The 25703-nt window shown below is 56.8% G+C and overlaps 1 protein-coding gene across 1 annotated transcript in view; it reads right to left on the bottom strand.

Moving 5' to 3' along the window:
• SBF1 (SET binding factor 1) overlaps window positions 1-25703 on the bottom strand; it is a 45665-nt gene continuing 19962 nt past the window's right edge. The window contains exons 24-42 of the mRNA XM_078147917.1: window positions 25537-25672; window positions 22432-22610; window positions 21931-22070; window positions 21514-21721; window positions 14931-15127; window positions 14467-14607; window positions 13146-13223; window positions 12594-12781; window positions 12325-12504; window positions 11060-11161; window positions 10278-10463; window positions 10063-10189; window positions 9632-9762; window positions 9319-9549; window positions 2076-2183; window positions 1771-1982; window positions 1180-1267; window positions 958-1089; window positions 1-851 (exon numbers count right to left, since the gene is read on the bottom strand). Of these exons, the coding sequence (XP_078004043.1) occupies window positions 753-851; window positions 958-1089; window positions 1180-1267; window positions 1771-1982; window positions 2076-2183; window positions 9319-9549; window positions 9632-9762; window positions 10063-10189; window positions 10278-10463; window positions 11060-11161; window positions 12325-12504; window positions 12594-12781; window positions 13146-13223; window positions 14467-14607; window positions 14931-15127; window positions 21514-21721; window positions 21931-22070; window positions 22432-22610; window positions 25537-25672 (2863 nt within the window). The 3' untranslated portion in view covers window positions 1-752. The remainder of the gene's footprint in view (window positions 852-957; window positions 1090-1179; window positions 1268-1770; window positions 1983-2075; window positions 2184-9318; window positions 9550-9631; window positions 9763-10062; window positions 10190-10277; window positions 10464-11059; window positions 11162-12324; window positions 12505-12593; window positions 12782-13145; window positions 13224-14466; window positions 14608-14930; window positions 15128-21513; window positions 21722-21930; window positions 22071-22431; window positions 22611-25536; window positions 25673-25703) is intronic.

Genomic DNA, 25703 nt, shown 5'->3' with positions numbered 1-25703 from the left:
TCAGAGAGCAGGAATTCTTTTTTATTAAATTCCATCAGTTCTCTTTATATAATCCTTTGTTCTAGACGCAATACATGGGGGTGGGGCCGTCTGGGGCCAGACACATTTACAGAGACTGGGGTGAACAGAATCTACATGAGTGACAGCAGCCACAGGCCTGCCACAGGGTCAGGCTATTTACAAAACCCACTTCAAGGATCAGGCCACCATCAACCCCCACCCCCCAACCCACGGCGGGGGCGGGGGGGGGGGAGTCTGGCTGGGAAGGAGGGAACTGTACCATGGCTGTCTCCATAGGCAGGGGCTCCTCAGTCCTGACACCAGCAATAAATTACAGTCAGGGGGGAAGGCGGGCCTGCCCTGGGGCAGTGTGGGGTAGACAGAAGCCACATGGCCAACCAAAGACTCCTTGAGAGAAGGCGGAGAGACAGACTTGGAGCCCCCCCGGCCCAGCACGTTTCCAGGTCTTTGGGAGTGAAGTGGGGGTGGGGTGTAACTCGCTGAGTACGACCTACCCCAGGGCAAGGGTCAGGACAGGATGGGGACCAAGGACCCCCAGAGTTTATGTACAAAGTCAAGTGCTGAGGCTGGGGGTGGGTGGGGCCCCCACCCTGGTGCAGAATCCCAATACTGTCGGATGCCCTGGGAGGGCAGGGCCTGTAAACAAAGGGCAGACTGGATGGCCCTGCCCCCCCCCAGGCCCCCATAGTGGTTTGTAAGGAGGGCCAGGAGCTCCAGGGTCCCCAGCCGGCTCAGGCATCTGACAGGCAGCTCTGGAGCCGATCCACCCACTGCTGGGCCAGGTGGACGTCCTGGGCACAGAAGTTGTAAACCCGCCTCGTGGTCTTCACCTGGGTGGGGATGGGTCACGAGGTCAGCCCCCGCCCACCCCAACCACTTCCTCCCCCCAACGCGGGCAGAGCCCCGCCCCCGCCCCCATCAGAGCCACAGCCGTACATCGAAGAAGGCCTTCTCATCCACGGTCTTGGGGGCACCCATGGTGGGGGCTCCGGGAGTGACGGACTCCACTTCGGCCAGGTCGATGACCCCTTTGCACTCAGTGTCCACCCGGTGATCATAGTAGCGCAGCTGGGTGGAGAAAAACGGATGACTGGCCGGTTCTGGGGGAGGCCCCCTCCCGCCAGGGCCGGCTGCCCCCTGCTACCCATCCCCCCTTGCCTGGTGCTTCGTCTTGTCCAACACGAACCATCGGGCCTTCCAAGGCTTCATGAAGGCACCCTTCTTGTAGAGGGTGCCCTCGTAGGACCTGTGCCAACAGAGGGAAGGCAGAGCCCAGGGGGGATCAGTGTTGGGGGCAGAGGGCTGTGCCTGTCCGACCCACGGCCCATCCAGGCCCCCAGAGCAGGCTCCCCGCGTGTGGCCAACAGCACGGCTGAGGCCCCGGAGGGACGGGGGACCCTCTGTATGTGCCTGGGGTGCTGCCAGCCTTACGGAGGGACCCAGGAATACAGCCGGAGAGACTTGCAAGTGGGACCGGTTAGGGAGGAAGAGTAGGGTGTGAACGTCCCTTAGGATAGTGTCCAAAGCAGACCAAGCCCTTGGGCCTCATGGTCCTGGAGCCCTTTCTCCTCGCAATCCTCCACCAAGAGGGAAACAAAAGGCCAGCTAACGGCACGGCACGGCTGGAGACTGGGATGTGGGCAGGAGCCCCCGGGGATCTCAGAGGTCCAGACTGCCAGCTGGTGTACAGGCCCTGAGCTCCCGGCAGAGGTGGCCCTTGTCCAGCCAAGGCCTCCCCTCCACACCCACCTGTTTTCACTCTCGGCAGTCTGGAACTGGCTGTACAACGTGCTGGTACTTCGGCGGGCGGCCTGCCGGCCGCTGGAGGGTGTGGAGCTGCTGCTCTGGTCACTGTCAAGGCTGAGGCTCAGCGTGGAGCCCACGGGCCCCTCCTGCAAGTAAACTCCAAGCGAGCGCCGGTGATGGGACACGCTGGACATCAGCAGGGAGCTGGGCGTGCTCTGGGGGGGCAGGAGAAAGAGCAGGCCTCAGGGGAGCGGCCGCTGCGCTCCCCTCGTCTCCCCCCATCCCCACTCTCATGCCCCTGCCCATACCCGCCCATCCTGTCGGGCCTCGCTGCGCTGGGCGGCCTTCACCCGGTCCCACGTGTCCTTCCAGCGCTCCGAGGGCCGGCCCAGCTCGGACTCCAGTCGCTGCAGCTCCTGGGAATGAAGAGGCCTTAGCTGGGGGATTCTGTAGAAAAGCTCAGGGCCGGGAGTCGTCCAAGGAACAATGGATGGCGGAGAGAGCCAAGACCAGGGTCAGGGCCCCCCCCCCCGCACCCCCCCCCCCCCCCCGCCATCGTTAGGACGACTTCGGAGCCCAAGCCTCTGTCTGTGCGCTCTCTGCAGCTGGCCGGACAAAGCAGACCGACTGTGAGGCGGATGCTAGCTCTCATGATCCTCCTCTCTGGGCTAGAAGTCCCACCTAAGACCCTTCTCAGAGGTGCTCAGACCCCACCACGACATCATCTCAGATGCTGCCTAGGCTGCAAACAGGCCCTGTCTGACCTTGGGCAGCACCCTCTGGTTATACCCCTGGAGCCCTGAGCAGCCTTCCTGCTAATGTGGGAGTGTGTGAGAAAGGGTGTGTGTGGGGGGGTGGGGGTGTGTGAGAGAGAGAGATGTAGGGCGTGTGGGGGGTTACGTGTGGGGCACGTGTGCATGTATGTGATGTGAAGGCAGCACATGTATACATGTAGTATGTGGGGGGGTGCATATGCACGTGTGTGTATGTGGTATGTGTGGGGCTGGGGGTGGGGGACCAAAGGTTTATAAAAGGACAAAAGCCACACACAAGGACAACTGACTTGAGACAGCCACAGTCAGCGGCCGTGGTGGCGACTGGCGTGGGTTTTTGGGAGCTGAGGCTAGGTTAAGCGCTGAATCCCAATTGCACCAAACAGTGTGCTGTCTCCCAACTGTTAAATGCTCAAAGGCTATGGCTCTGCCATTCTCCAAGGAAGAAATCAAAGCTTTCTACAGCCATGTGAAGCAATGCCCTACATCACTGCTGATCAGAGAAACGCACATGAAAACAGCTCTGAGCTACCGCCTCACACCTCTCAGACTGGCCAACACACCAAAAAAGGAGACTGCTGAATGTCAAAGGGGATGTGGAAGAGCAGGGCCGCTAATACATCGTTGGTGGAGTTGTGAACTGATCCAACCATTCTGGAGATAAATCTGGAATTATGTGCAAAGGACTATGAAACTATGCATAGCCTTGGATCCAGCAACACCACTACCTGGGTCTGCATCCCAAAGAGATCAAAGAAAAGGGAAAAAGACCTATCTGTACACAAATACTTACAGCAGCTCTCTGTGGCAGCTAAGAATTGGAAACCAAAGGGATGCCCATCAACTGGGGAATGGCTGAACAAACTGTGGTGTATGATGGTGATGGAATACCACTGTGCTCTGAGAAAGGACGAGCAGGATGCAATCAGAAAAACGTATGGAAGCCTATGGATGCAGAAGGGGGCGAGCAGAACGACAGCACACGGTGACAGCCACACCGCATCATGACCGACCAGTGCAAATGGCTGGCTCTTCTCAGCACGGCAAGGACCCCAGACACTTGGGAAGGACCCAGGATGAGAAGTGCAATCTCCCTCCAAAGAGGGGATGGGTTCTGAGTGCACACACACGCATGCCTTTTCGCTTTGTTTCTTGCCTTCTTTTGTTGTTTTTTTTTTGCAACATGGCTCACATGGAACGTTCTGTGTGACTCCACATGTACAATGGTTACCATACTGCTTGCCTCCTCAAGGGGAGGGGGAGGGGCTAGAGGAAGAGAATTTGGAACTCAAAAGTTAAAAATGAGTATTAAAAATAAAACATGTATTCAAAAGTTTTAGTCAGGTACTTAGATGCAGAGGAGATTTAACAAGAGATGGATAAATGCAGAATCTTATGTCTGTGTTCAAGAAATCCACTTTCCAAATTTTTACAACCAGTCTCTGATAAAGCCCTCATTTCTAAAATATAGAGAGAGAATTAAGACAAATTTATAAGAACACAAGCCATTCCCCAACTGATAAATGGTCAAAGGATAGGAACAGACAGTTCCCAGAGGAAGAAATTACAGCCATCTACAGTCATGAAAAAATGCTCTAAATCGTTATCGATTAGAGAAATGCAAATCAAAACAACTCTGAGGTACCACATCACACGTATCAAATTGGCCAACATGACAAAACAGGAAAATGATAAATGTTGGAGAGGATGTGGGAAAATGGGAACACTAATACATTGTTGGTGGAGTTGTGAAATGATCCAACCATTTTGGAGAGCAATTTGGAACTATGCCCAAAGGGCTACAAAATGTGCATACCCTTTGACCCAGCAATAGCACTTCTAGGGCTGTATCCCAAAGAGATCATACGAATGGGAAAAGGACCCACATGTACAAAAATATTGATAGCAGCTCTTTTTGTGGTGGCAAAGAATTGGAAACTGAGAGGATGCCCATCCACTGGGGAATGGCTGAGCGAGTTATGGTGTATGAATGTAATGAAACACTATTGTGCTGTAAGAAATGACGAACAGGCTGACTTCAGAAAAACCTGGAAAGACTTACATGGTCTAATGCTGAGTGAAGTGAGCAGAACCAAGAGGACTTTGTACACAGTAACAGCCATGTTGTGCGATGACTAATATTGTTAAACTGAACCCTTCTCAGCATTATGAGGATCTAAGACATCTCCAGAGGCCTCGGGATGGAAAATGCTGTCCACATCCAAAGAAAGAACTATGGAAGTCGAATCGCTATCACTTATGTTTACCTTCTGTTGAGTTTTGTTTCATCTTTCTGATGGTTCCTCCTATTGGTTTTAATTTTTACTTACAACTTCACTAACGTGAAAATATGTTTAATGGGAATGTAAATGTAAAGCCTATGTCAGATTGTGCGTCATCTTGGGGAGGGTGGGGGGCAGCAAGGGGGAGAAAAATTTTCAACTCAAAAGCATATGGAAGTGATTGTTGATAAATCAAAATAAATAAAATTAAAAAAAGAAATCCATTTTCCAAGGCCAGGATGTGGAAGGCAGCGCCCAATGGCCCTCAACTAGGAACGTCAATACACCCTGAGGCCAGGTGGCGTTCCCAGGGTCAACGTGAGGCTGTGGGAGGCAGCATCAAGAGAAGCACAGCTGGTGCAGAAGTCTATCCTGCCCTACAGGAAAACTGAGGGGGAGCGACAGAAGGGAGGCCAGATCAGGGGAAGGGCTGTTCAGAATGCATGCCATCTTGGGGTGGGGGGAGGGATGAGAGCGGAGAACGTTTGGAACTCAAAATCTTGTGGAAGTGAATGTTGAAAACGAAAATAAAGTTTTAAAAAGGCCCAGATGATGCGGATACGCTGAGGTCAGGAGGCAGGTCTATGGCATCAATCAGCCAGGACACTTACTGCCTGCTGGTTAAGCAAGGTGCTCTGGAACTCACACAAACCATCACACCCAGGAAAATCCTTTTTGTAAAGAAATGCTTTCTTGACCCACAGCCCTCCTCTCCCCGAAAAGCTCCACACACATTTTCTGCTCTTTCAGTTTTGCAAATTACGGCATTCAGGAGCAAAACAAACCTGAGACTGGCCTAAAGGGAATAAAAGTGAGGCTTAAAGAGAAGTGCTGCTGGAGGGCTCCCTGTCCGCCCCACTCAGGCTCTCTCTGGAGAACAGGGCGGTGAGCTGGGGTCTGGACACCTCAGATCAAGGGGGCTGAGGAGGGTCCCCAAGGCCATGCCAAGGGCCATTTACTGTGGAGGAAAGGGCAGGAAGGGCTTAGCTTTGCTTGGCCCTGAGGGTAAAGCCAGGAGGAAGGGGCTTTGAAGAAGCCAGCTGAGACCCAAGCTGGCTGGAAGGGGGACCGGCAGTCTCAGGAGGTGCCGGGCTGCATCCCCTCCTACTCGGGTAGCTGAGGACCCTTCCCCCCAGCAGTGCTGTCCCCGTGGACAGGACCATGGAGCCAAGTGTTACCAAGGAAGACTGGAAAGGGAGGATGGTCCCAGATGCCGGGCAGAGGGGGGCAATGGGGAGTCAGTGAAGAGCTGTGAGCAGAGGAGAGATGTGGACAGGTCCATACGTGAAAGGAGGGGGCAAAATCACGACTGCCGTTTCTTTAATCAAAATCTAACCTCACTGCCTCTGGGGCCCAGAGAGGCCAAGGGGCCTTGCCCAGGTCACACAGCGGACCAGAGACGCAGCCTTCGGCTCAGGGGGAGGGCTTTAGGGAGTGAGGACAGCCGGTGCCAGGAGAAGGGGGACAGATGCCAGGCAGAGCTCCAAGCTAGCAGACTGAGCCCTGGGAATCTGTCTTCATATGCCTCAGTGGTACAGGACATTCCTGACTTACAGATGGAGGGGGCGCCAAGGCAACCGGTGGCTGTCTGGAAAACAGAACTCACACACAGGGTACAGCTTTCCTGGTGTGGGCTCACAGAGGAGTCTCCCCCTTTGATCCTTGGGCAAAGCCAGAGGGGGTGGAGCCCGGGAGGGGGCGGAGCCAGGGGAGAGTTCCTAAGCACACCCCGGCCCCCTCCCTGAGGAATCGAGTTGGGGGCAGACAGCATGGAGGGTGCTATCCCCTCGGTGACCCTAAGTCTCAGCAGACAGGAGCTGCCCCAGTCTCAGAACTCCCCCTGGGCCTCACAAAATTGTGCGCCTCTGCCCGGCTCCTCCCCTCCCTCCCCCCAGCACATCCCACCTGGCCACAAAGGCAGGCCGGCCGAATCAGGAGGCTGGCCACTCGGTGACTGTGGCTCCCCAGCCGCCGAATCTAGCAGAGGCGGCCCAGATGGGCTGAAGGCCTGGGTCCTCACGGCTGCCATGTGATCAATCCTGAGTCTCGGGACTTTCTCCCCTTTGCCTCTGCACACAACCCCGCCCCTTCCTTCACCTAAAAAGCCCAGGCCCACAGTGGATAGAGCACCAGCCCGGGAGGCAGGAGGACCTGAGTTCAAATCCAGCCTCAGACCCATAACACTTATTAGCTGTGTGACCCTGGGCAAGTCACTTAATCCCAACTTCCTAGCAAGGAAAAAAAAAACCAGCCCAGGCTGTCACTCAGGCTTGGCTCTTCTTCCCTCTCCCCAGCCTTGGCCTTTCTCTCTGCCCAGGTCACTTCTGCGTCTAATGCCACCCCCTTCCTGGAGCTCGGCCCTCCCCTTCACTTCACCCTGACCGTCCCTTCAATTACCTTCTGATCTCTCCCCCCCATCCAAGGCCACACCAAACACTCACCCCTCCTGCCCGGCCACAGACTCTCAGGGCCCGAGGGGCCTCGGGGGGCCTGGCCATGGCCCACCTGAGGTGATGTGGGCCTCTCTGCCTCGGCCCCTGTCCAGCTCTCTGTCACACACTAACCCTCACTAACACACGTACACACTCACATTGACACACGCTACCACACACACACACACAGACACGCACACACACGCATGCACACACACACCCCACCCCCACAGTACACACAGACACACATGCACATACACGCACACTACTACACATGCGTACACACACACATACAGACATACATACGCACACGCACACGCACATACCCCCTCCCCTCCAGAAGCAGCCAGCTCCTCTTTCAGACAGCTCATCTTCAGGGAGGTTTTCCTTGCCCACCCCAGTGACCTCGGGGCCCAAGCAGAACACGGCCAACCTCCCCCCCACAGGCCCTCGCCCGCCCTCACCGCCTCCTCTGGACACAAGAGCCCGATGGCTCTGATCGAGGACAGGAGGCCAAAGGGACGCTCACAGCCACCCGGACATGGAGCGTGCTCCACCCTCCCGCCTAGCCACCCTTGTGCCATCATGACTTGTGTGGCCAGATGGCCACGCCCTCTGGGCCTTTAGCCACGTCACTGGGCCCTACAGAGCCTGCAGACCAACACTGACCGCACAGCGGCGCCTCCGCAGCCCAGCCTGCACGGGGGCCCTGACCACCCGGGACGTGAGGTGGGATGCCACGGTCCCCTCCACGTCCAAGACTCTGTGGGGAGCCCAAGGCCAGCACCCAGGCCCTGAGCTCCAGAGATGGCCTCTTCTCCAGCTCTCTGGGCCCCGTGGGCCGCTTCTTCAGAACCCAGAGACTATGGGATGAGATCTGGGTCTCATCCTGACTCAGGCACCCACTGCAACTCTCTGAGCCTCAGTTTCCTCATCTGTAATAATGGCAGCCCCTCTACCCCCCAGGGTTGTTGTGAGGACCGGGAGAGCTAAGCTGCAGAAATCCCTTGGCCTTCTCTCTACGCAGGGGGTTGGCTGCTGGGGGTTGTTGCTGCCATCATTACAGCTCACCCGGGCCACGGGGCTGGACCGCGCGTGGGTGGCATGGGGGACTCTCTCACCTGCGCTCCGTCTTGGGGATCGGCTCCCCGGCAAACCCTCCCCTCCACCCCATGACGGCGTCCTGGGCTTTCCTCCGGCTCACGGCGCCCAAGCCGGCCTACCCCGGCTCTCGTGGGCCGGGCCGCCGCCCTCTGAGACTCAAGCCGGTCCGTGGGCCCTGGGCAGCCTTGGCACTCTTTAGGAGAATTCCATTCTCGAGAGCGTCCCACCCTCTGGGGCTCACGCCGACAGAGGGGATCTTAGTGAGCCCTTCTCTGACCCCCCAAATAAAAGGGACGTGCCCATTGACCCTCCTCAAGCCTGCACGCCCAGGCTGCTGACCCCTTTGATGGCCGTCCTGAACACGGCGCTCCTTCTCCTGGCCTTCCTCCTCTTCAGCCTCCTCATTCCCTGTCTTTGGCTCCTGGATGCTGCCCTCCCTGAGCTCCCCCACTGCCCCCCCCCAGATTCCTGGGGGCCCTGGCCTGGCCCAGCACTCAGCTCACCCCTGCGGCTTCCACCTGGGCCCTTCCAGTTCTCAGCCACCTCATCCATCCGTCCCCCCCCCCCCATCGGGCCCAGGCCTCACCCAGACGCTCAAGACCGCGCGGACTTTCCTCCGCCTCGCACCCATCCTGGACCCAATCCACCACCAAGGCCCGCCCCCCTTCCCCGTCCTCACAGCAGCCAGCACTGCGGCTTAGGACTCGGCCACTGCTCTGCTGGGACCGAGACGGATCCTTCCCTGGGTTTTCTCTCGGCCCCTCTCTCCTCCCTCCCTTCTCCACACCCTCCAACCCATCCTTCATTCCCTTTATCTGTGGAGTCATGATTCTCTGAAGCCTCCCTGGCATCTAATGGTGAAATCCTTTTTTCTGTACCCCAAGCTCCTCCAGCAGTCTGGGCGGCACGGACCGGAGGGTTGTGGGGAGGGGCCCAGGGGGTCCGGCGCCCGGTGCTCACCTCCAGCAGGCGTGAGATGGCGTCAGGCTGGGCCCGCAGGCGGCTGTCGTAGCACGGCCAGATGACCCGACGCCTACTCTGGGGGGCGCCGCCGTCAGGCCGCTCCTCCTCCAGGGGCTCAGGGGGACCCTGGGCCAGCTCCCAGTCGTACGGGGGGCCCTCAGCCAGCGTCTCCTGGGTATAGAAATCCCACACCTTCAGGTTGGACACGTTGCTGTAGGGACGCAGCACCTGTGGAGAGGAGGAGGGGCCGTTGTCCCAGGCTGTGGGGACCGGGCCCTCAGCCACCCCATCGAGTCCCTCGCCCCCTCACCTCCGTGTCTTCAGGGGCATACATGTAGTTGTAGAACACGGGCGTCTTCTTGCTCAGCCTCTCTACATACTCCCACACAGATTTACATGCCTGCTGGCTCTTCCTCTCACCCTTTTCCTCATACAGCAGGCCTAGAGGAAGCGGCAGGGAGGGAGCTCAGCCCCTTCCCATATGGCCCCCCCCTGGCTCTGCCCCCCTGCAGCTCCCCCCACCCCGGCTCTGCTCCCCTGCAGCCCCCCCCCCGGCTCTGCCCCCCTGCAGCTCCCCTCCCCCCTGCAGCTCCCCTCCACTCCGGCTCTGACCCCCTGCAGCTCCCCCCCCAACTCTGCCCCCCTGCAGCCCCCCCCCGGCTCTGCCCCCTGCAGCTCCCCCCCCGGCTCTGCCCCCCTGCAGCCCCCCCCCCCGGCTCTGCCCCCCTGCAGCCCCCGCACCCAGCTCGATGCGCTCATAGTCTGAATCTAGGAGGAAGGTGCGGAAGCGGTGAGACACATGGTGATAGCTGAGGAACTTGAGGTAGAACTGGCTGAACTCAAACTCCATGGGGAACTGCGAGTGCACCTGGGGGTAGGGCAGAGGCAGGTCACGGGCGGGGTCGCCGGACGGCGTGGTCCCACCTCCTCGTTCTTGTTTCCAGCAGTCTCCCTACCTGGTGCACACAGTCTAAGAACTGCAGGAAGATGGGGGCGAAGCCGCTGCTCTGTCCCGCCAGCGTGTGGGCACCGCGGTGCGTGAAGCGATGTCCAAAGGACAGCCACTCCTTCTCCACCAGGAGCCGGAATCCCTCCAGAGTGCGGTAGTAAGGGTCTGAGAGCAGCTGCACTAAGGATACCACCTAACCCCCACCCCGTATCAGCGTGTCAGGGCTCACACTGGCACGTCCACACACACACACACATACATACATACATGCACGTGTGTGCACACGCTGCCCCAGAGACCCTTTCTGCACTCCTGCCCCCCAATCTGCTTTCCTTACAAACCCAGTGAGCCTGGGGCTAGGTCTGGGAGGCAGGAGGCCAGTCCTCTCCCCAAGCCAGCTGTGCCCCTAGCCTGGGGGGAGGTCAGACCAGCGCCGGTGGGCTTGCCACAGCACAGGGCTATGCCCTTCCATCACCCCGGCTCCTCTCCGCTGGGCCTTGCAGAGATCTTGCCCTATTTTCCCAAGTCTCTGCGAGGGCCGGCCCGGCCACAGCCCCCCTCCCCCCTAGGAGGCTCCCCTGCCCCTTTCCTGGGCATACATCATTTGTGCCTCAGTTTCCCAGGAACTCGGCCCAGGGCAGGTGCCTGTTTGGTCTAAGCTTGCTGCAGAATCATTTCTCTGCACCAGGCACGTGGCATGTTCCCCCCAGATCCCCCCAAAAAGCACACGTGTGTACACACACACACACACACACACACACATACACACACACACACACACCCCTTTACCTGCGTGGTAATGTCCCACCCGTCTTCCAGGCTCACAAGGACAGAGGACCCCGAGTCCAGCAGCTCGACCACCAGCACGGACACCTGAAGCAGCTTGTGAATCTAGGGAAGGCAGGCAGAGACACGGCCTGATGGCGCTGCCCCAGGCAGCCGGCCCACCACGTGCAGAGCTCTGGCTCTGGGTGGCACGGCGGCTCCAGATTCTTCTCAAGCCTCCGTCCCTCACCAGCCCCCAGCTCCTCTGAGCTCCAGGTGCGAGTCTCAGCTGCTCCCTCCATGTGAAGCTCGGGCGCTGCCCTGGCTCTCGGGGAGGCGGTCTCCTCACAATCACCACTGTCCCGGGTGGCATGGCGGGCACGGGCGGGGCAGGCATGCACCAGACACGATGCCTCTGTGCCCTCCCACTCCAAGATGCCGGGCTTCCCACCTTTCTGTCTCCCCCCCTCAGAAAGCTGATCTAATCTGTGCCCCCTTCAGCTGGAACCCGCTCCCTGGAGAGCCAGGTCCCCAATCCTGCCCTGGGTTCCCCACTGCTTCCTGGCCTGGCCCACTTCACTCACAGGTGCAGCCCCAGCAAGGAGCTCTGGGGACCCCCCCACCCACCCACCCCCGGTATCCCCGAATCCCAGGACGCCAGAGCTGAGGAGTTTCTCAAGATTCAGCCAAGGGGGAGGCATCTTATCCCAGCTCAGGGAGCATTTGAGCCCCAGAGCTCCTTCCACCACAACTCTTTCTTGCTAAGCTGCCCCGAGTCGGCCCTTCATAGAGGAGACTGAGGGCCGGGTCAGACAATGAGGCAGCTGCCAAACCCGGGGGGCCCTGCCTCCTCGCCCCTCCCCAGTCTACGCGGCTGCCGCACCTGTCAGATGAAGGATCTGGAAGGAGACCCTTCCACATCTCCATCCTGTGACCACCCAGGGACCCAGGGACCGGCATCCCTCCCACAGAGGCCAACAGTCAACGCCTCACCGACTCCCGTGTTCCTCTGACAGAGGCCCTCTGAGCCCAAGCCCAGCATCAGGGAAACCTCCATGACGGGCTCACTGGCTCCTGCCTGAACCCTGGCCCTCCCCACCTATTCAAATGCGTCGTCCTTCAAGGCTGAGGAGTTCTCCTTGGGCGGCCTCCCCAGGGCTCCCCTCAACTTCCTTCCCCCCTAGCACAACATCCAAGCCAGAAGCTCACTTCAGGTGCAAGTTAGCATGTCAATAATGCGGGAGAGATGGGGTGGGGGTGGGCCAAGAGGCCCCTCCTGCAGTGCAGACCTGGCTCAGCCACTCCGATTCCTCCAGCGAACGCAGGTAGGAGGTCGGGCTCTGCTCCCCTGCAGGGCAGCCGGGGACACATGCCTTCAGAAGCTTCTTGAAGCTGGCTTTGACCTGCCTCACTTCAAACACCTCAATGGGCACCAGCTCCCACTGCTGGAGGGGGTCTGGCCTCACACCCTGTGACGGGGAAAGGGGAACGTGAGAGGGGAGGGCCAGGCAGTGCAGCCTCCTTCAGCCCCGCCCCCACCCCGACCCCCCCAGGTCACCTTGAGCTGGGCCTTGTCGCCGATGATGTAGAGGGCCGCACGCTGGGGACGCAGGAAGCCTGGTTCTGAGGGAGCCCCGTTGGCCTGGGGGGGGCCCAGCAGGTCCTTGCCGGCTAACCTGGAGCCCACGTCCACGCCCAGGCTGGATCCGCTGCTGCGGCCGCCGGCCCGAATGCTGCCCCACTTTCCTGTGGGGAGACAGCTGGTGGTGAGTGGCCGAGGGGCTGGGGCGTCCACGACTTACCTGAGAAACGGGGACGACCGAGAGCAGAGCCTGGAGCCCCCGCACTCCCTTGGGAAGGGCCATTCCAACTACAACTATGTGGCGAGTGCTTGGGGCGGGAACCCACAAGGCTGGAAGGGCAGAGGGCGCCTCCGAGTCAGTGCCCAGGGTGTCAAGAGCACGCCGAGGGCAGAGAAGCGAGCGGCCGCCGGCTGGCGCATGTGAGAGAGCGGGCGTCAGTGCTCAGCGAGGGGTGGAGAAAGGGAGCAAGTTAATGGCCTGGGGCGGTGAGGGGGACACAGGCAGTTAGTGCCCAGGGCTTACAGTACCTCGGGGAGCGCTCCGTCTGGTGACTGATGCTGTCGTGGGGTTGGACAGAGTGGTGACCCTGGCTCTGGGACTGGGTGCTGAGGGGGGCACAGCACAAAGAGAAGCCTCAGGCCCCAGCCCCGGGACAAACCCCTGACTAGCCAGAGAGGCCCAGGGTGGCCCCTGCTCTCCTCCCTAGGCCGCACAGCGTGTCTGGGGGCCTCCTCTCACTTCTGGGCCAAACCCCGGGGAACCCCACGCTCTCCTGAGCGCCTACACAAGGCCATGCTCCTCCCAGACACTAGGAATTCAGGCCATGGATCTGGGAGCACGCCTCACCCCCTCTACTGAGGGCAGGGGCTGCTCCCCCCAAGGCTCTCAGACTAAACCTCAAACTTTGTGGAATTAAGGTCAGGTCCGACAGTCAGCAGGTGGGGGCTGGGGGAACAGGACAAGGGTTCTGAGGCCACTGGGGGTGGTGTGGCTGGGAAGGAGGGCTGTCTCCACTCCTCCATACTCAACTGGCCGTACAAAGGAGGACCTCAGGAGAGGCTTAGCTAAGAGGAGGAGGAGTCAGAAGATCTGGGTAGAGAAGGGGAAGGGGGAGAACCAGCCAGATGGCCTGGCCCCCAAACGAGCGTCCCCCAGATCCTCCTGCCACCCCTGCCCACCGAGGCCTGGCACGGCTGTGCCTACAACGCCTTGCCGCCTGCCCGCCTGCACCTCGGCTCCGAGGCCTCCCGCAGAGTCCTTCAGCCCCACTCCAGGGCCTCCGCAGCCCAGAACCACTGCCGACATCACCCCTGCCACACGGTCAGACGACCTGCGGCCACTCACAGGGCCAGGGTCCTCTGAGCTCGCCGCCTCTGGGATGCGTCTGGGGCCGGCCCTGGCCGGCCACCTTGAATGGCCCCTCCCCTGCCTTCCTCCCAAGGAGGGGGCCTCTTCTGTTCTAACACAGCCCCCACCCTAGGCTTACACCAAACAAAATGCGACAAATGCCCCGTGGCCTCGCCCCGTGGGAGCTAACCACTGGGCTAAGAGAAAACTAAACTCAGATAGTGTCACAAACACTCATTAGCCACCGCTGCTGGGGACGTGAGACGAGGGAGGTGGTCGCCACCCTCAGAGCTCTTCCCCTAAGCATTCCAGCCTCAGGCGTGGCTGGTTTGGGGAGGCAAGGCCGTATGCCAGACAGTCAGCCTGAATGCCCCTAGTGGGCACTGGGTCCTCCCCGACCTGCACCTGGCACACGTCCCAGTGCCCCGGGACCAAGCGCCCACTGTGTGCCAGGTGCTGGGGGTGGCAGCAGGGATGGCGCAAGGCTCCCTGGGCACTCACCGTGACTCGCCATGTGCACAGACGAGAAGCCGCTGAGGGTGTTGCGCCCGGAAGCAGCGTCAGCATGGCGGGGCATGGAGCTCACCACTGCCTGGAGGTACTTCTCCTGCTCCAGGCTGCTGGAGTCAGCCTGGGACTGACCTGGGAGGGGGAGGATGGGCAGGTGAGTCTGAGGAATGGACGCACACGCACGTGTGCGTGCGCTGACAGGCCCAGCCCTGAGACCCCCACCGTGGGGAACACTCTCAGACACTGCCCAGTCCCAGAGCTGCCCCTTCTGACATGGGATGGGGGCTGGTTCGCTCTTGCCCCAGAAGGGTGAGAACAGACTGCAAGCCCAGTGAAGGAGCCACGGGGACCAGGGGAGATGTGGGTGGGGATGGGGATGGAAGGAGCGTGATGCCCGGAGGAGGAGGAGGCCGAGAGAGTCCCCCCGCTGGGGCCTGGGCCGGACAGACTGTCACCTGGGGAGGGTGCGTTCTGAGCCTTGAAGAGGCCCACCACTCCTTTGCCGTGTAGCCCCCCGGACCGCAGCAGGACTGCCTTCGAACGGCTGCTCCGCCAGCACACAACGGGAAAGCGGTTCTGACGGTAACAGCGAGAGATACGCTGCAGGGTGTTGTCCTGGACGCTCTGGGGTACGATCAGCAGCCCCGGGTAGCTGGAGGCCAAGAAGAGGCAGCGGCTCAGAGACGTGGTGCCTGGCGGCCGCCCCGAGGCTCCTGCACTCAGGGCCCCTCTGGAGAGGCGTGGGATTTCACTCCGGGATGGCTCTCGTCCTCAGCACGTTCTCCTTTCCACCAGTGAAAATCTGCATCTCTCCCACATCTCCCCATTTCTCCTCATTCTGCCTTCTGGAGCCAAACCCTCCTGCAGCCCTTTCCAGCCTTGCCAATGCTATTGCCTTCTTCTCCTCCCACTCCCTTGGGCACCCTTCTCTGGGCGTGCACCAGCTTCTCCATATCCTTGCCACCACGGTGGCCCCCAGGCCTGGACCCAGGCAGCAGGCCTCACTGGGGTCTGGCCAGAAAGCAAAAGGGCGCTCGCTGCCCTCGTCCAAGCCACGAAGCAGCCAGGAGTACACTGACTTTTGTGGACCGCTTGTGGCTGCGTGGTCAACCAAAACCTCCAGATGTTTGTCCCACGAAAAGCTGCTGTGGCATTCTGGTCCTGAGCTCATCACATGGCCTGACAGTGATGGCTGGAGCCCCAGACCCACCTTGTTTTTCCAGGCCATTGGCCTTATTCTGGATCCTCTCCCCTCTCTTCCCAGCCTGAACATGACCTAGCAGGTCAGACACCCCGGGGTCGCGTTCTCCTCTGGCCTTGAGTCCATGGCCCCCTGACCTGGGCCCCCTGTTCTGACCCTGCTGAATCCCGCCCTCTACCTTCTTCGTAATTCCTGCCTGTGGCAGCCCTGCTGACCAAGACCCTCTATATGTTTCTACCAATGCCAAAAAGGCATGGCAAGGAAGCAGGGAGGGAGGAGGAAAGAAGTCTTTATTGAGAACCTTTGTGGCAGGAGCCAAGATGGTGAAGTAAGCAGTAAATCACAGTACCTCTTGCATACTCACCTCCAAACAACCATAAAATAGCACCCCAAACAGAACCAGCAAAAAGATGGGGTAAAACACTCTTTTAGCCCAAGAAACTTGAAAGATCTGCAAGAAAGGCCTGTCTAACTCAGTTGAAAGGGGAACACATTGCAGGGCAGGAAGTGTCCCAGCAAGCCAGCAGCCAGCCCCACCTCAACAAACCAGCAGGAGATCCTGAGCCCCAGTGCAGTGGAGCAGACAAACGCCAACATCAGGACCCCTCCCATGCCTCAGCACAGATTCCAGCTCTGAGAACCGCCCCAGAGAAATACAGAAATACCCCGCCAGCTTCAGCACATGCCAGGCACCAGCACCAGGTAAGCTGCCAGACCCCTATGGACCCCAGCAGCACCAGCCACCCCTACCCCATCCCCTCAGCACAGCATCAGACATGAGGGTCCCCTATGGGCCTCAGGGCAACAGCGTGTGGCTGCAGGCCCAGGTCAGACACCCCGTGTCCGACCAGCACGAGGTGCCCCTTCTACCCCAGGAGCAGAGCTCAAATTTTTAAAAAAGTGGAAAAGGCCAAAACTCCCCCCAACAACAGCAACCACCCAAAAAAGAATCTGACCACAGAAAGCTATTATGGTTGGTAACAGGGAAGTTGAAGACACAAAGTCAGAACAGGACAACAATGTCAAAACACCTATGGCCAACGCCCCAAACAAAAACGAGAAGTGGTCTCAGGACCAGAAAGAACTCATGGAAGAGCTCAAAAGGTAGCTTTAAAATCATGTAAGAGACGTAGAAGAAAAACGAGGGAAAGAAATGAGAGTGACGCAAGAGAGTTATGAAAAAAGAGCCAACAGCTTGGAAAAAGAAAACACCTGCTTAAAAAGCAGAACTGGCCAGACAGAAAGGCAGATACAAAAACCCACTGAAGAAAACAACTCCTTAAAAAGTATACCTGGCCAAATGGAAAAGAAAGTACAAAAGCTACCTGGGGAAAACAATTCCTTAAAAGTTAGACTTGGGCAAGTGGAAGCTAATGACTCTATGAGACATCAAGAATCAATCAAATTCAAAAGAATGGAAGAGTAGAATAAAAGGTAAAATACCTCACTGGAAAAACAACTGACCTGGAAAACAGATCCAGGAGAGACAATGTTAGAATCACTGGATTACCTGAAAGTCATAACCAAAAGGAGGCCCTGGACAGCACCTTTCAAGAAATTATCAAGGAAAACTGCCCCTGACATCCTGGAACCAGAGGGCAAAAAGAATTCATCAATCACCTCAGAAAAAAGATTGCAAAATAAAAACTCCAAGGAACATTATAGCCAAATTACAGAACAAATTACGGGTCGAGGAAAAAAATACTCTAAGTGGCCAGAAAGAAGCAATTCAAATACCAGGGAGCCATAATCAGGATTACATGGGACTTAGCAGCTACAACATTAAAGGATCGGAGGTCATGGAACATGATATTCCAGAAAGTAAAGGAGCCAGGACTATGACCAAGAATCACCTACCTAGGGAAATTAAGCATAATACTTGAAGGGGAAAAAATGGTCATTCAATGAAATGGAAGGATTTCAAGCTTTTCTAAAGAAAAGACCAGAACTGAATAAAAAATTTGACCTCCAATATTAAGACCCAAGAGAAGCCTAAAAAAGGAAAAAGAACACATAAAGGACTCAACGAAGCTGAACTGTTTACATTCCTATATGGGAAGATGATGCTTCTAATTCTTAAAAATCGTACCCACTAATAGCACAGATAGAAGAAATATACATAGCCAAGGCAAAGTTGAGGGAGTGACAAAAATAATTAAGGAATGAGAAAGAGAAGTACAATGGGAGAAAGGGAGAGGTAGAAGGGGGCAAATTCTTTCACATGAAGAGGTGCAAAAAACCTATTAACAGTGGAGGGAAAGATGGGAGGGTGGGCAATGGGCATCACCTGAACCTTACTCTCATCAGTATTGGCTCAAAGAACAATATACACAATCAGTTGAATATAGAAATCCATCTTACCCAACAGGAAAGTAGGACGGGAGGAGATTAAGTAAAGGCGGGGAGGGGGGGAAGGAGAAGGGCTGAGAGAAGAGAAGGCAGACTCGGGGAGGTGGCAGCCAGAAGCAAAACACTGCGAAGGAGGGAAAAGGTGAAAAGAGAGAGAGGACAAACAGGAGGAAAAATAGGACGGAGGGAAACACACAGTTAGTAATCATAACCGCAAGTGTGAATGGGATGAATTCTTCCATAAAACAGAAGCAGATAGCAAAATGGATCAAAAACCAGAATCTGACAATACGTTGTTTACAAGAAACACTTGAAGCAGAAAGACACACACAGAATAAAGGTAAGGGGCCGGAGCAGAATCTACTATGCTTCAGCTGAAGTAAAAAAAGCAGGGGTAGCGATCCTGATGTCAGACAAAGCAAAAGCAAAAAGAGACCTAATGAAAAGAAACAAGGAAGGAAACTTCATCTTACCAAAAGGTACCACAAACAATAAAGTAATATCAGTACTAAACACACATGTACCAAGTGGCAGAGCGTCCAGATTCTTGAAGGAGAAGTTAAGTGAGTTACAGGTTCATGACCAAACAAGGGGGAGAGAGAGCATTAAACAATATGTAAAACAGATAATTTGGATTTTGTTAAATTAAAAGGGTTTTGCACAAACAAAGCCAATGCAACCAAGATTAGAAGGAAAGAAGAAAGCTGGGAAACAATTTTGACAGTCAGTGTCTCTGATACAGGCCTCATTTCTAAAATGTAGAGAGAACTGAGTCCAATTTCTAAGAATACAATTCTTTCCCCAATCGATAAATGGTCAAAGGAGATGAACAGGCAGTTTTCAGAGAAAGAAATCAAAGCCATCTATAGTCATGTGAGAAAGTGTTTGATTACAGGAGGGGTGGGGAACCCGTGGCCCTCTGGATCCAAACTTCACAGAACAAATCCCCTTCATAAAAGGATTTGTTCAGGCACTGCTAGGTGGCGCAGCGGATAGAGCTCCAGTCTTGGAGTCAGGAGGACCCAGGTTCAAATCCACCCTCAGACACTTGACACTTAGTAGCTGTGTGACCCCGGGCAAGTCACTTAACCCTGGCTGCCTCACCAAAAAGCAAAAAAAAAAAATTTGTTCTGTAAAACTTGGACTCAGTCAAAAGGCCACACGCAAGGACCTAGAAGGCCACATGTGACCTCGAGGTCGAAGGTTCCCCACTCCTGGATTAGAAAAATGCAAATTAAAACAATTCTCACACCTCACACCTATCAGACTGATCAATATGGCAAAAAAAGAAAATGATAAATGGAGAAGATGTGGGAAAACTGAAACACTAATGCATTGTTGGTGGACTTGTGAGCTGATCCAACCATTCTGGAGAGCAATTTGGAACTATGCCCAAAGGGCTATAAAAATGTGCCTACCCTTTGATCCAGGAATACACCTACTAGATATATATCCCAAAGAGAGCATAAAAAAGGGGACAAGACCCACATGTGCAAAAGTATTTACAGCAGCTCTTTTTGTGGTGGCAAAGAACTGGAAGTCGAGGGGATGCCCATCCACCGGGGCAAGCTGTGGTATATGAATGGAATGGAATAATCTTGTGCTATAAGAGATGATGAGCAGGCAGACTTCAGAAAAACCTGGGAAGACTTGTGTGGACTGATGCTGAGTGAAGTGAGCAGAGCCAGGAGAAGGCTGGACACAGCAACAGCCACGTTGTGATGATCAACTATGAATTACTCAGCAACACTCTGATCTCAGACAAGTATAAAGGACTCAGGAGAGAAAATGCCACCCACAGCCAGATAAAGAACTGATGGGCTCTGAACGCAGATCGAAGCACACTTTCTTTACTTACTTTATTCTTTTTCATGGTTTCTTTTTTCCTTTTGATCTGCTTCTTCTTTCACAACTGTGACTAATATGGAAATAGGTTTTACACGATAGCACATGTATAACCTGAGTCAAATTGCCTACCATTTTAGGAAGAGGGGAGAGGAGGGAGGGAGGGAGGAAAATTTGGAAGGCAAAACCTTGTGAAGATGAATGCTAAAAATTATCTTGACATGTAATTGGGTAAAAAAATAAATACTACTGGCAATTTTTAAAAAAAGAGCCTTTGTGCTAACTGCTTCATAATCTCTGGGGGATATTAACTCTGAGAGGTAGGTGCAATTATGATGTCCATTTTACAGTTTAAGAAACTGAGGCCGACAGAGGTGAAAGATCACGCAGCCAGAAAAGTGTCTGAGGCCTCACTCTCTATCCACTGTGGCACCACAAGCCCCCTAAGACTACAGACACAAACCCCAAAGCCCCCCCTCAGAGCGAGCCGCGGCCGCTGTCGCTGGGCAGGACACGGGCCCACACAAACCGGGTCTGACATTATGCTCAACACCCCTAAGCGACACGGAAAGCTTTGCCAAGGCAGAGACCAGCTGGGCACGGGATAAGGCAGCAGCACCCACTCCGCCACCCCTCAGCCACCGTCCCAGAGCTGTGTCTCTGCCAGGAGACACACCAATCTCCCGACACTGAAAGTGGGCACTGCATCCGCGCGTCTGCCATGCCCAACAGGCCAGGGACCAGTTCTTGGACTCTTTCTGCGTGGTCTCCATGGGACATGAGAGGGAGAGCAGAACCTAGACCACGGCAATCACGCTCATGGCCCGGTGAGACACAGGGGTCACAGGCCAGGCTGGGCCCCCTGGGCCTCCTCTCCTCCCGATTCTCCAGGACATGCCAGCCCCAGCAGCTGAGCCCCAACGCCCCCTCCAGGCTGTCTCATTCTCCCTTCCCCCGTTCCCTCATCAGCACCCCAAGAGCTGGCTCCCAGTGCCCCTGCTCTGAGCCCAGTCTTTGCTGGCATCGCCTCCACACTGCCAGGCCTCTTCCTCCTGGGCCACGGGCCTCAGAGCTCTCTACTGATTCACCTCGTGTCTGGCTCCTCTCTGGCCGACTGCTCACCTCTCAGGTTTGTTTGTCTCTTCCTCCCCTGCTGCCCCGAGGCTCTGTGCAGGGCTGCTTCCCTCTCCTTGGGGGACCTCGCCCCATGAATTCTGGACCCATCTTTAGGCCGAGGCCTCTCCTCAGTCTCTTTCCGCCCCTAACCTGTGCCCTGAGCACCAGCCTCTGAACCTGCTCCTCCCACCAGTCTCGTCTCCAGCGATGGGTCTCTTCCTAGTCCTCCATCCCTGCCTCTGCCCTGGCCTGGCCACATTCTGACCGCTCTGCCTTTGTGAACTCTTCCAAACCCGTCTCCTTCGTAGCCCAACCTGTGACCTGCCTGGTTCAAACCCGGCAGCCTTTCCCCTGGACCACCCTGGCACTCCCTAGAGGAGGGAGGGAGGCTCTCCCTGGAGCTGGGTCTGTGGCCTCCTCCTTGCAGAACTCTGGCACTGCGCCTTTGTTTCTCCATCCCTCTGAGGAGAAGGTGACCCAGATGGCCCCTGGCCCTCCGCCCTTCACGTGACTGCAGGTGAGCTCACCTGCGGCAGATGGCATACATCCGGTTGACGGGCGTGACCCTGAAGGGCTCGGACTTGGCACGGCTCAGGCTGCTGCTCAGGGTGCCCAGGCCCAGGCGCTGGTAGTCTCGGCAGCAGGCTCGTTCCACGAGGCTGTTCATGGTCAGCCTATCTGAAGGCTTCAGCGCCGAGGCGGGCGTCAGCGTGCTGGGCTCCGGCTCCTCGGACACTGCGGGGCCGAGAGCAGAGTCAGAGATCTCAGGGAGGTCACCAAGGAAGGAATGGAGGTCTGCGGAACGAGGTGATGTGGCCGGAGCCACAACAGGAGGGCCGGGCCTCAGACCCAGCTGGGCCCTGTGCTTCCGGCCCCAGAGGAGGGGGCCCTTCCCCACCTCCCCTCAGCCCAAGGGCCCCGAGGCTCCCTCCCTCCTCCCAGACCTGAGATCTCATCCTCCTGGTCCTCGGGGGGCACAGGCTGACCCCGCTGCTCCCAGCTGGGTGGGTTGTACTTTTTCCGAGTGACATATTGGCGACCAATTGTCTTTTTGGCATTCTTCACTAGGTTCCGTGACAGGGTCCTAGGTGGAAAAGGAGGAGCAGGTAGGTGTCAGGCGTCAGGAGGTGCAGGGAAGACAGAGACAGACAGACAGCCACACATACACACATACCTGTACACACACAGACACATAAGACATACATACATGCACACACAGACAGTCACACATATACACACATACACGTACAGACACACGCAATACACACATACATGCAATGCACACACATATACACACACACACACACACATACAGACGTGCGCGCGCGCGCACACACACACACACACACACACACACACACACACACACACAGGCCAGGGTGGTACGAGCCAAAGATGGAGGTGAGGGGCAGAGCCTGTCATGGAAGGTAAGGGCCAGGGGCTACCTCAAGGAGGGGCTCTTCTCCTTGGCGGCGCGGGGCTGCCGGCCAGCCGTATGAACGGAGCCAGCAGTGAAGGCAAACGTCCCCTTGACGTCCGGCGGGTATCGTAGCTTGTGGAGGTGTTTCCGGAAGACTTCGGCGCTCTCTGAGCCCACCTCCTCATCAAACGCCATCTTCAGCAGCTGTGGTGGGGGGACACTCTTGGGAGTCAGAGGTCAGGGGCCTGGTCCAAGCTCAGGCAAGCCCAGAATGCCTGGACACAACCAGGCAAACCCTAGCCGCTACAGCCAGCCCCGTGCCCTTCTCAAACCTCTGACCAAAAAAATCTCTCCCTGTGGTTAGAAGGAAGGCTGTGCGGGATCTCCTTTGCTAAGGCAGCTAAATTAAAACAAAAGCAGTGATGGGGACCCGGGAAAGCAGAACCAGGAACACCCTGACATGCTCCGATGGCAAGCCGAGGCAGGCGCCAGGGGGCTGGGGGCAGAGCCTGCAGCTGCTGCATGGCCGCCTCCTCCTAGGAGCTGTGTGTTTGGGGTGAACCACTTTCCTTTCCTTTCCTCTGGAAACCCAGATAATACAATAAGAGCATTTTAAACCAACCAAGAAGACAAACTGTTCCTGACACATGCTCGGCCCCACCTAGCATCTGCTGAATGCTGACACTCCCTGCCTCCACTTCTCCTCCTGTCATCTGGCACCCAAGTGGCCAGATGCAGCGGCATCCCAGCACACCCTGTCCTCTTGCCCCTCCGCCAGCCATCTGCCCATTGTGCCTCTGGCTGCTCCTCCTCCTTGCACACAGGCTCTGACCTGGGCAGCTCCTATTCTCCTCCCATCCTCATCATCTGTATGCCAGCACTCACCAATCTACACGTGCAGGCCCAGGCTCTCCTTGGCTCCATCCTCATATTACTTACTGCTTCCCCTCTGCACCACGCACCAGAGATGTCTCACACTCAACATGTTCAAAACAGAACTAATGATTCCGTCCCCCAACTCTCCTCTGGCTTGGAGGGCCCCACCTCTCCTACCCACGCAACAGAACCTCAACATCCTTCTCACCTCCCTGATCGCCATCACCTCGCAGATCTGATCTGCCCCACAGCCTCTCCCACGTCCAACCCCTTCTCTTCGTGACTCCCTGGCCGCCTTCTTGTGCAGGGCTTCGCCTCTTCTCCCCTGCACTGACAGCTGCGATGGCCTCCCGCTACAGTCCATCCTTCACTAAACTGCCCAGCCAACACCGGGCCATGTTACTCCCTCACTCAAGAAACCCCAGTGGCTCCCTGGTGCTACAAACTCTGAATTCCTGTTTGTGTTTAAAGCCCAGCTCAGGGCATACAATGAAGTCTGACCATAGGTCACGCCCCTTCCCATACTTTTGGGAGGTGGGTCCCACTCTCCATCTCTCCTCTCGGGGCCTTGTGCTCTCCAGATTGTGCTGCCTCCTCTTCTCCTTCCTCCCAGCATTCCCTTCTATGCCAAGCCCTTCCTGATCTCCCCAACACCTCGCACCTATTTCACAGCGGCTCCGTGTACATGGTGTCTTTCCCAATAGATTTTAGGCTCTTTCTTTGGGGGGTCCGGGAGGCTAAGACTTTTTTGCTTTGGTCTTGTGTCACCAACACATACCACACTGACCCCCAAAATGTGGCTAGGGATAAATGCTGAAGCTGCTCAGTCACAAAGGGCATGACAGGTTGGGACAGGCCAAAACAAAGAAGGTAGAATTCAGGAGGACCAAGGTGCACTTGGGTCTAAACAAGCAATTGTAGAAGATGATGCCATGGCCTTCACTCAAGAGCATCTCTGCCCGTCATCCAGCCAGTAAGCATTTATTAAGCACCTAGCACATGCCAGGGCCTGTGCTAAGAGCTGGTGGACTTTTCATGCCCAACAGAAACAGCAAACCCGGGATGGGGTCAGGGCGTCCATCTGCCCACTCATTCCTGAGCCCCAGTCAGACCCCAGCTGGAATCTTGCCCTACTTGGGGCCTCACTCTTTGACAAGTGGGGAATTTCCACAGAAGAATGGCTGAAGGAACAGGGAGTATTTCATTGGAAAACACCTTCCAGAAGGCCCAATGTCGGTCTGGTGGAAGAAGGGACGAACATGGGAGCGGCAGCTCCAAAGGAGCCAGAGGAGGCCCCGGGGGAAGAGGGCACGGGCCAATTTCAGCTCCATTTTGGACAAATCTGCTAACCACGAGGTGTGTCATCAAGGCGGTGAGTTAGACGTCCCAGGGGCCACTTCCCAGGGATGTCTAGGGGGAACTCCTACCATGGGGTGGAAGATGGGCCAGGTGGCTTCTGAACAAGGGAAGGGATGCTTTCAAAAGCGCCAGAAACGGACAAGGAGGAGAGCTGTGGAAGGACACCAGTGGCGGTGCCCACTGACCATGTCAGATCACACAGAAAAGGGCATGCAGAGAACTAAGGCTAAACAGAAACACTGTATGGACAGTCCCCTAAAAATGAGAGGGAGGAATTTGTATGCGGAGGTGGCAGGGGATGTTTGCACAAGCATAAAGCAGGGGGTGGAGAGGTCAGGGGGAGGGGAAGGGAAGGGAAAGAGGGGAGAGGAAAGGGAAGGAGGGAAGGGAAAGAAGGAGGGGTGGAAGAGGGACAGGAGGGGGAGGGGAGAGATGGGAAAGGGGGAGAGGGACCAGAGACAGAGGTGAGGAGGAGGAGAGGTCAGGGGAAGGGAAGGAGGAGAGGGAGGGGGATGGAGGAGAGAAGAAGGGAAGGGGGAGAGTGAGAGGGAGGAGAGGAGAGGAGGAGGGGAAGAGGGAGGATGAGGAGGGGGAGGGGAGGCAGGGTTCAGCAAAGGTGGCGGGTAGTGGGGCAAAGTCCAAGAGAACAGGTGGGCACCACCCCTCCCCAATGCCCCTGGACTCTGCGCTGCTGTCCCCACTTCTCTCTTTTGGGGAAGGGCATCTCTGGCTTACTGCAGACCTTTGTTTCAGCCCCCCACCCCCCCAGAGCAGGCATTTACAAGGCCGCCTTTCAGTGGTCTCCACTAGGGGACAGAGGGGCTGGAGCTCCCCCCCGCCCCCTGACCCGTCAGCACAGAGCTCCGCTGGCCCCCGAGAAGCCTGAGGCTCAGACCTGGAATGTACATGAGCGAAGCTGCAGCCCATCCTGCAGGAACTGGTCCATGTGAGCCTGGACGCTGATCCGCTTCTCCTTGGTGAGGGAGGCCACTGGGAAGGACCGGACCACAGCCTGTTCCCCCACTGGGGGGACACGGAGAGTCAGGAGGGGTCACAGTGGAG

This window comes from Phascolarctos cinereus, unplaced genomic scaffold (genome assembly GCF_003287225.1).
Source record: "Phascolarctos cinereus isolate Bilbo 61053 unplaced genomic scaffold, phaCin_HiC Scaffold_1;HRSCAF=81, whole genome shotgun sequence".
NCBI lineage: Eukaryota > Metazoa > Chordata > Mammalia > Diprotodontia > Phascolarctidae > Phascolarctos > Phascolarctos cinereus.
The sequence above is the reverse complement of the archived record's forward strand: the minus strand, read 5'-3'. Positions and strand labels throughout refer to the sequence as shown.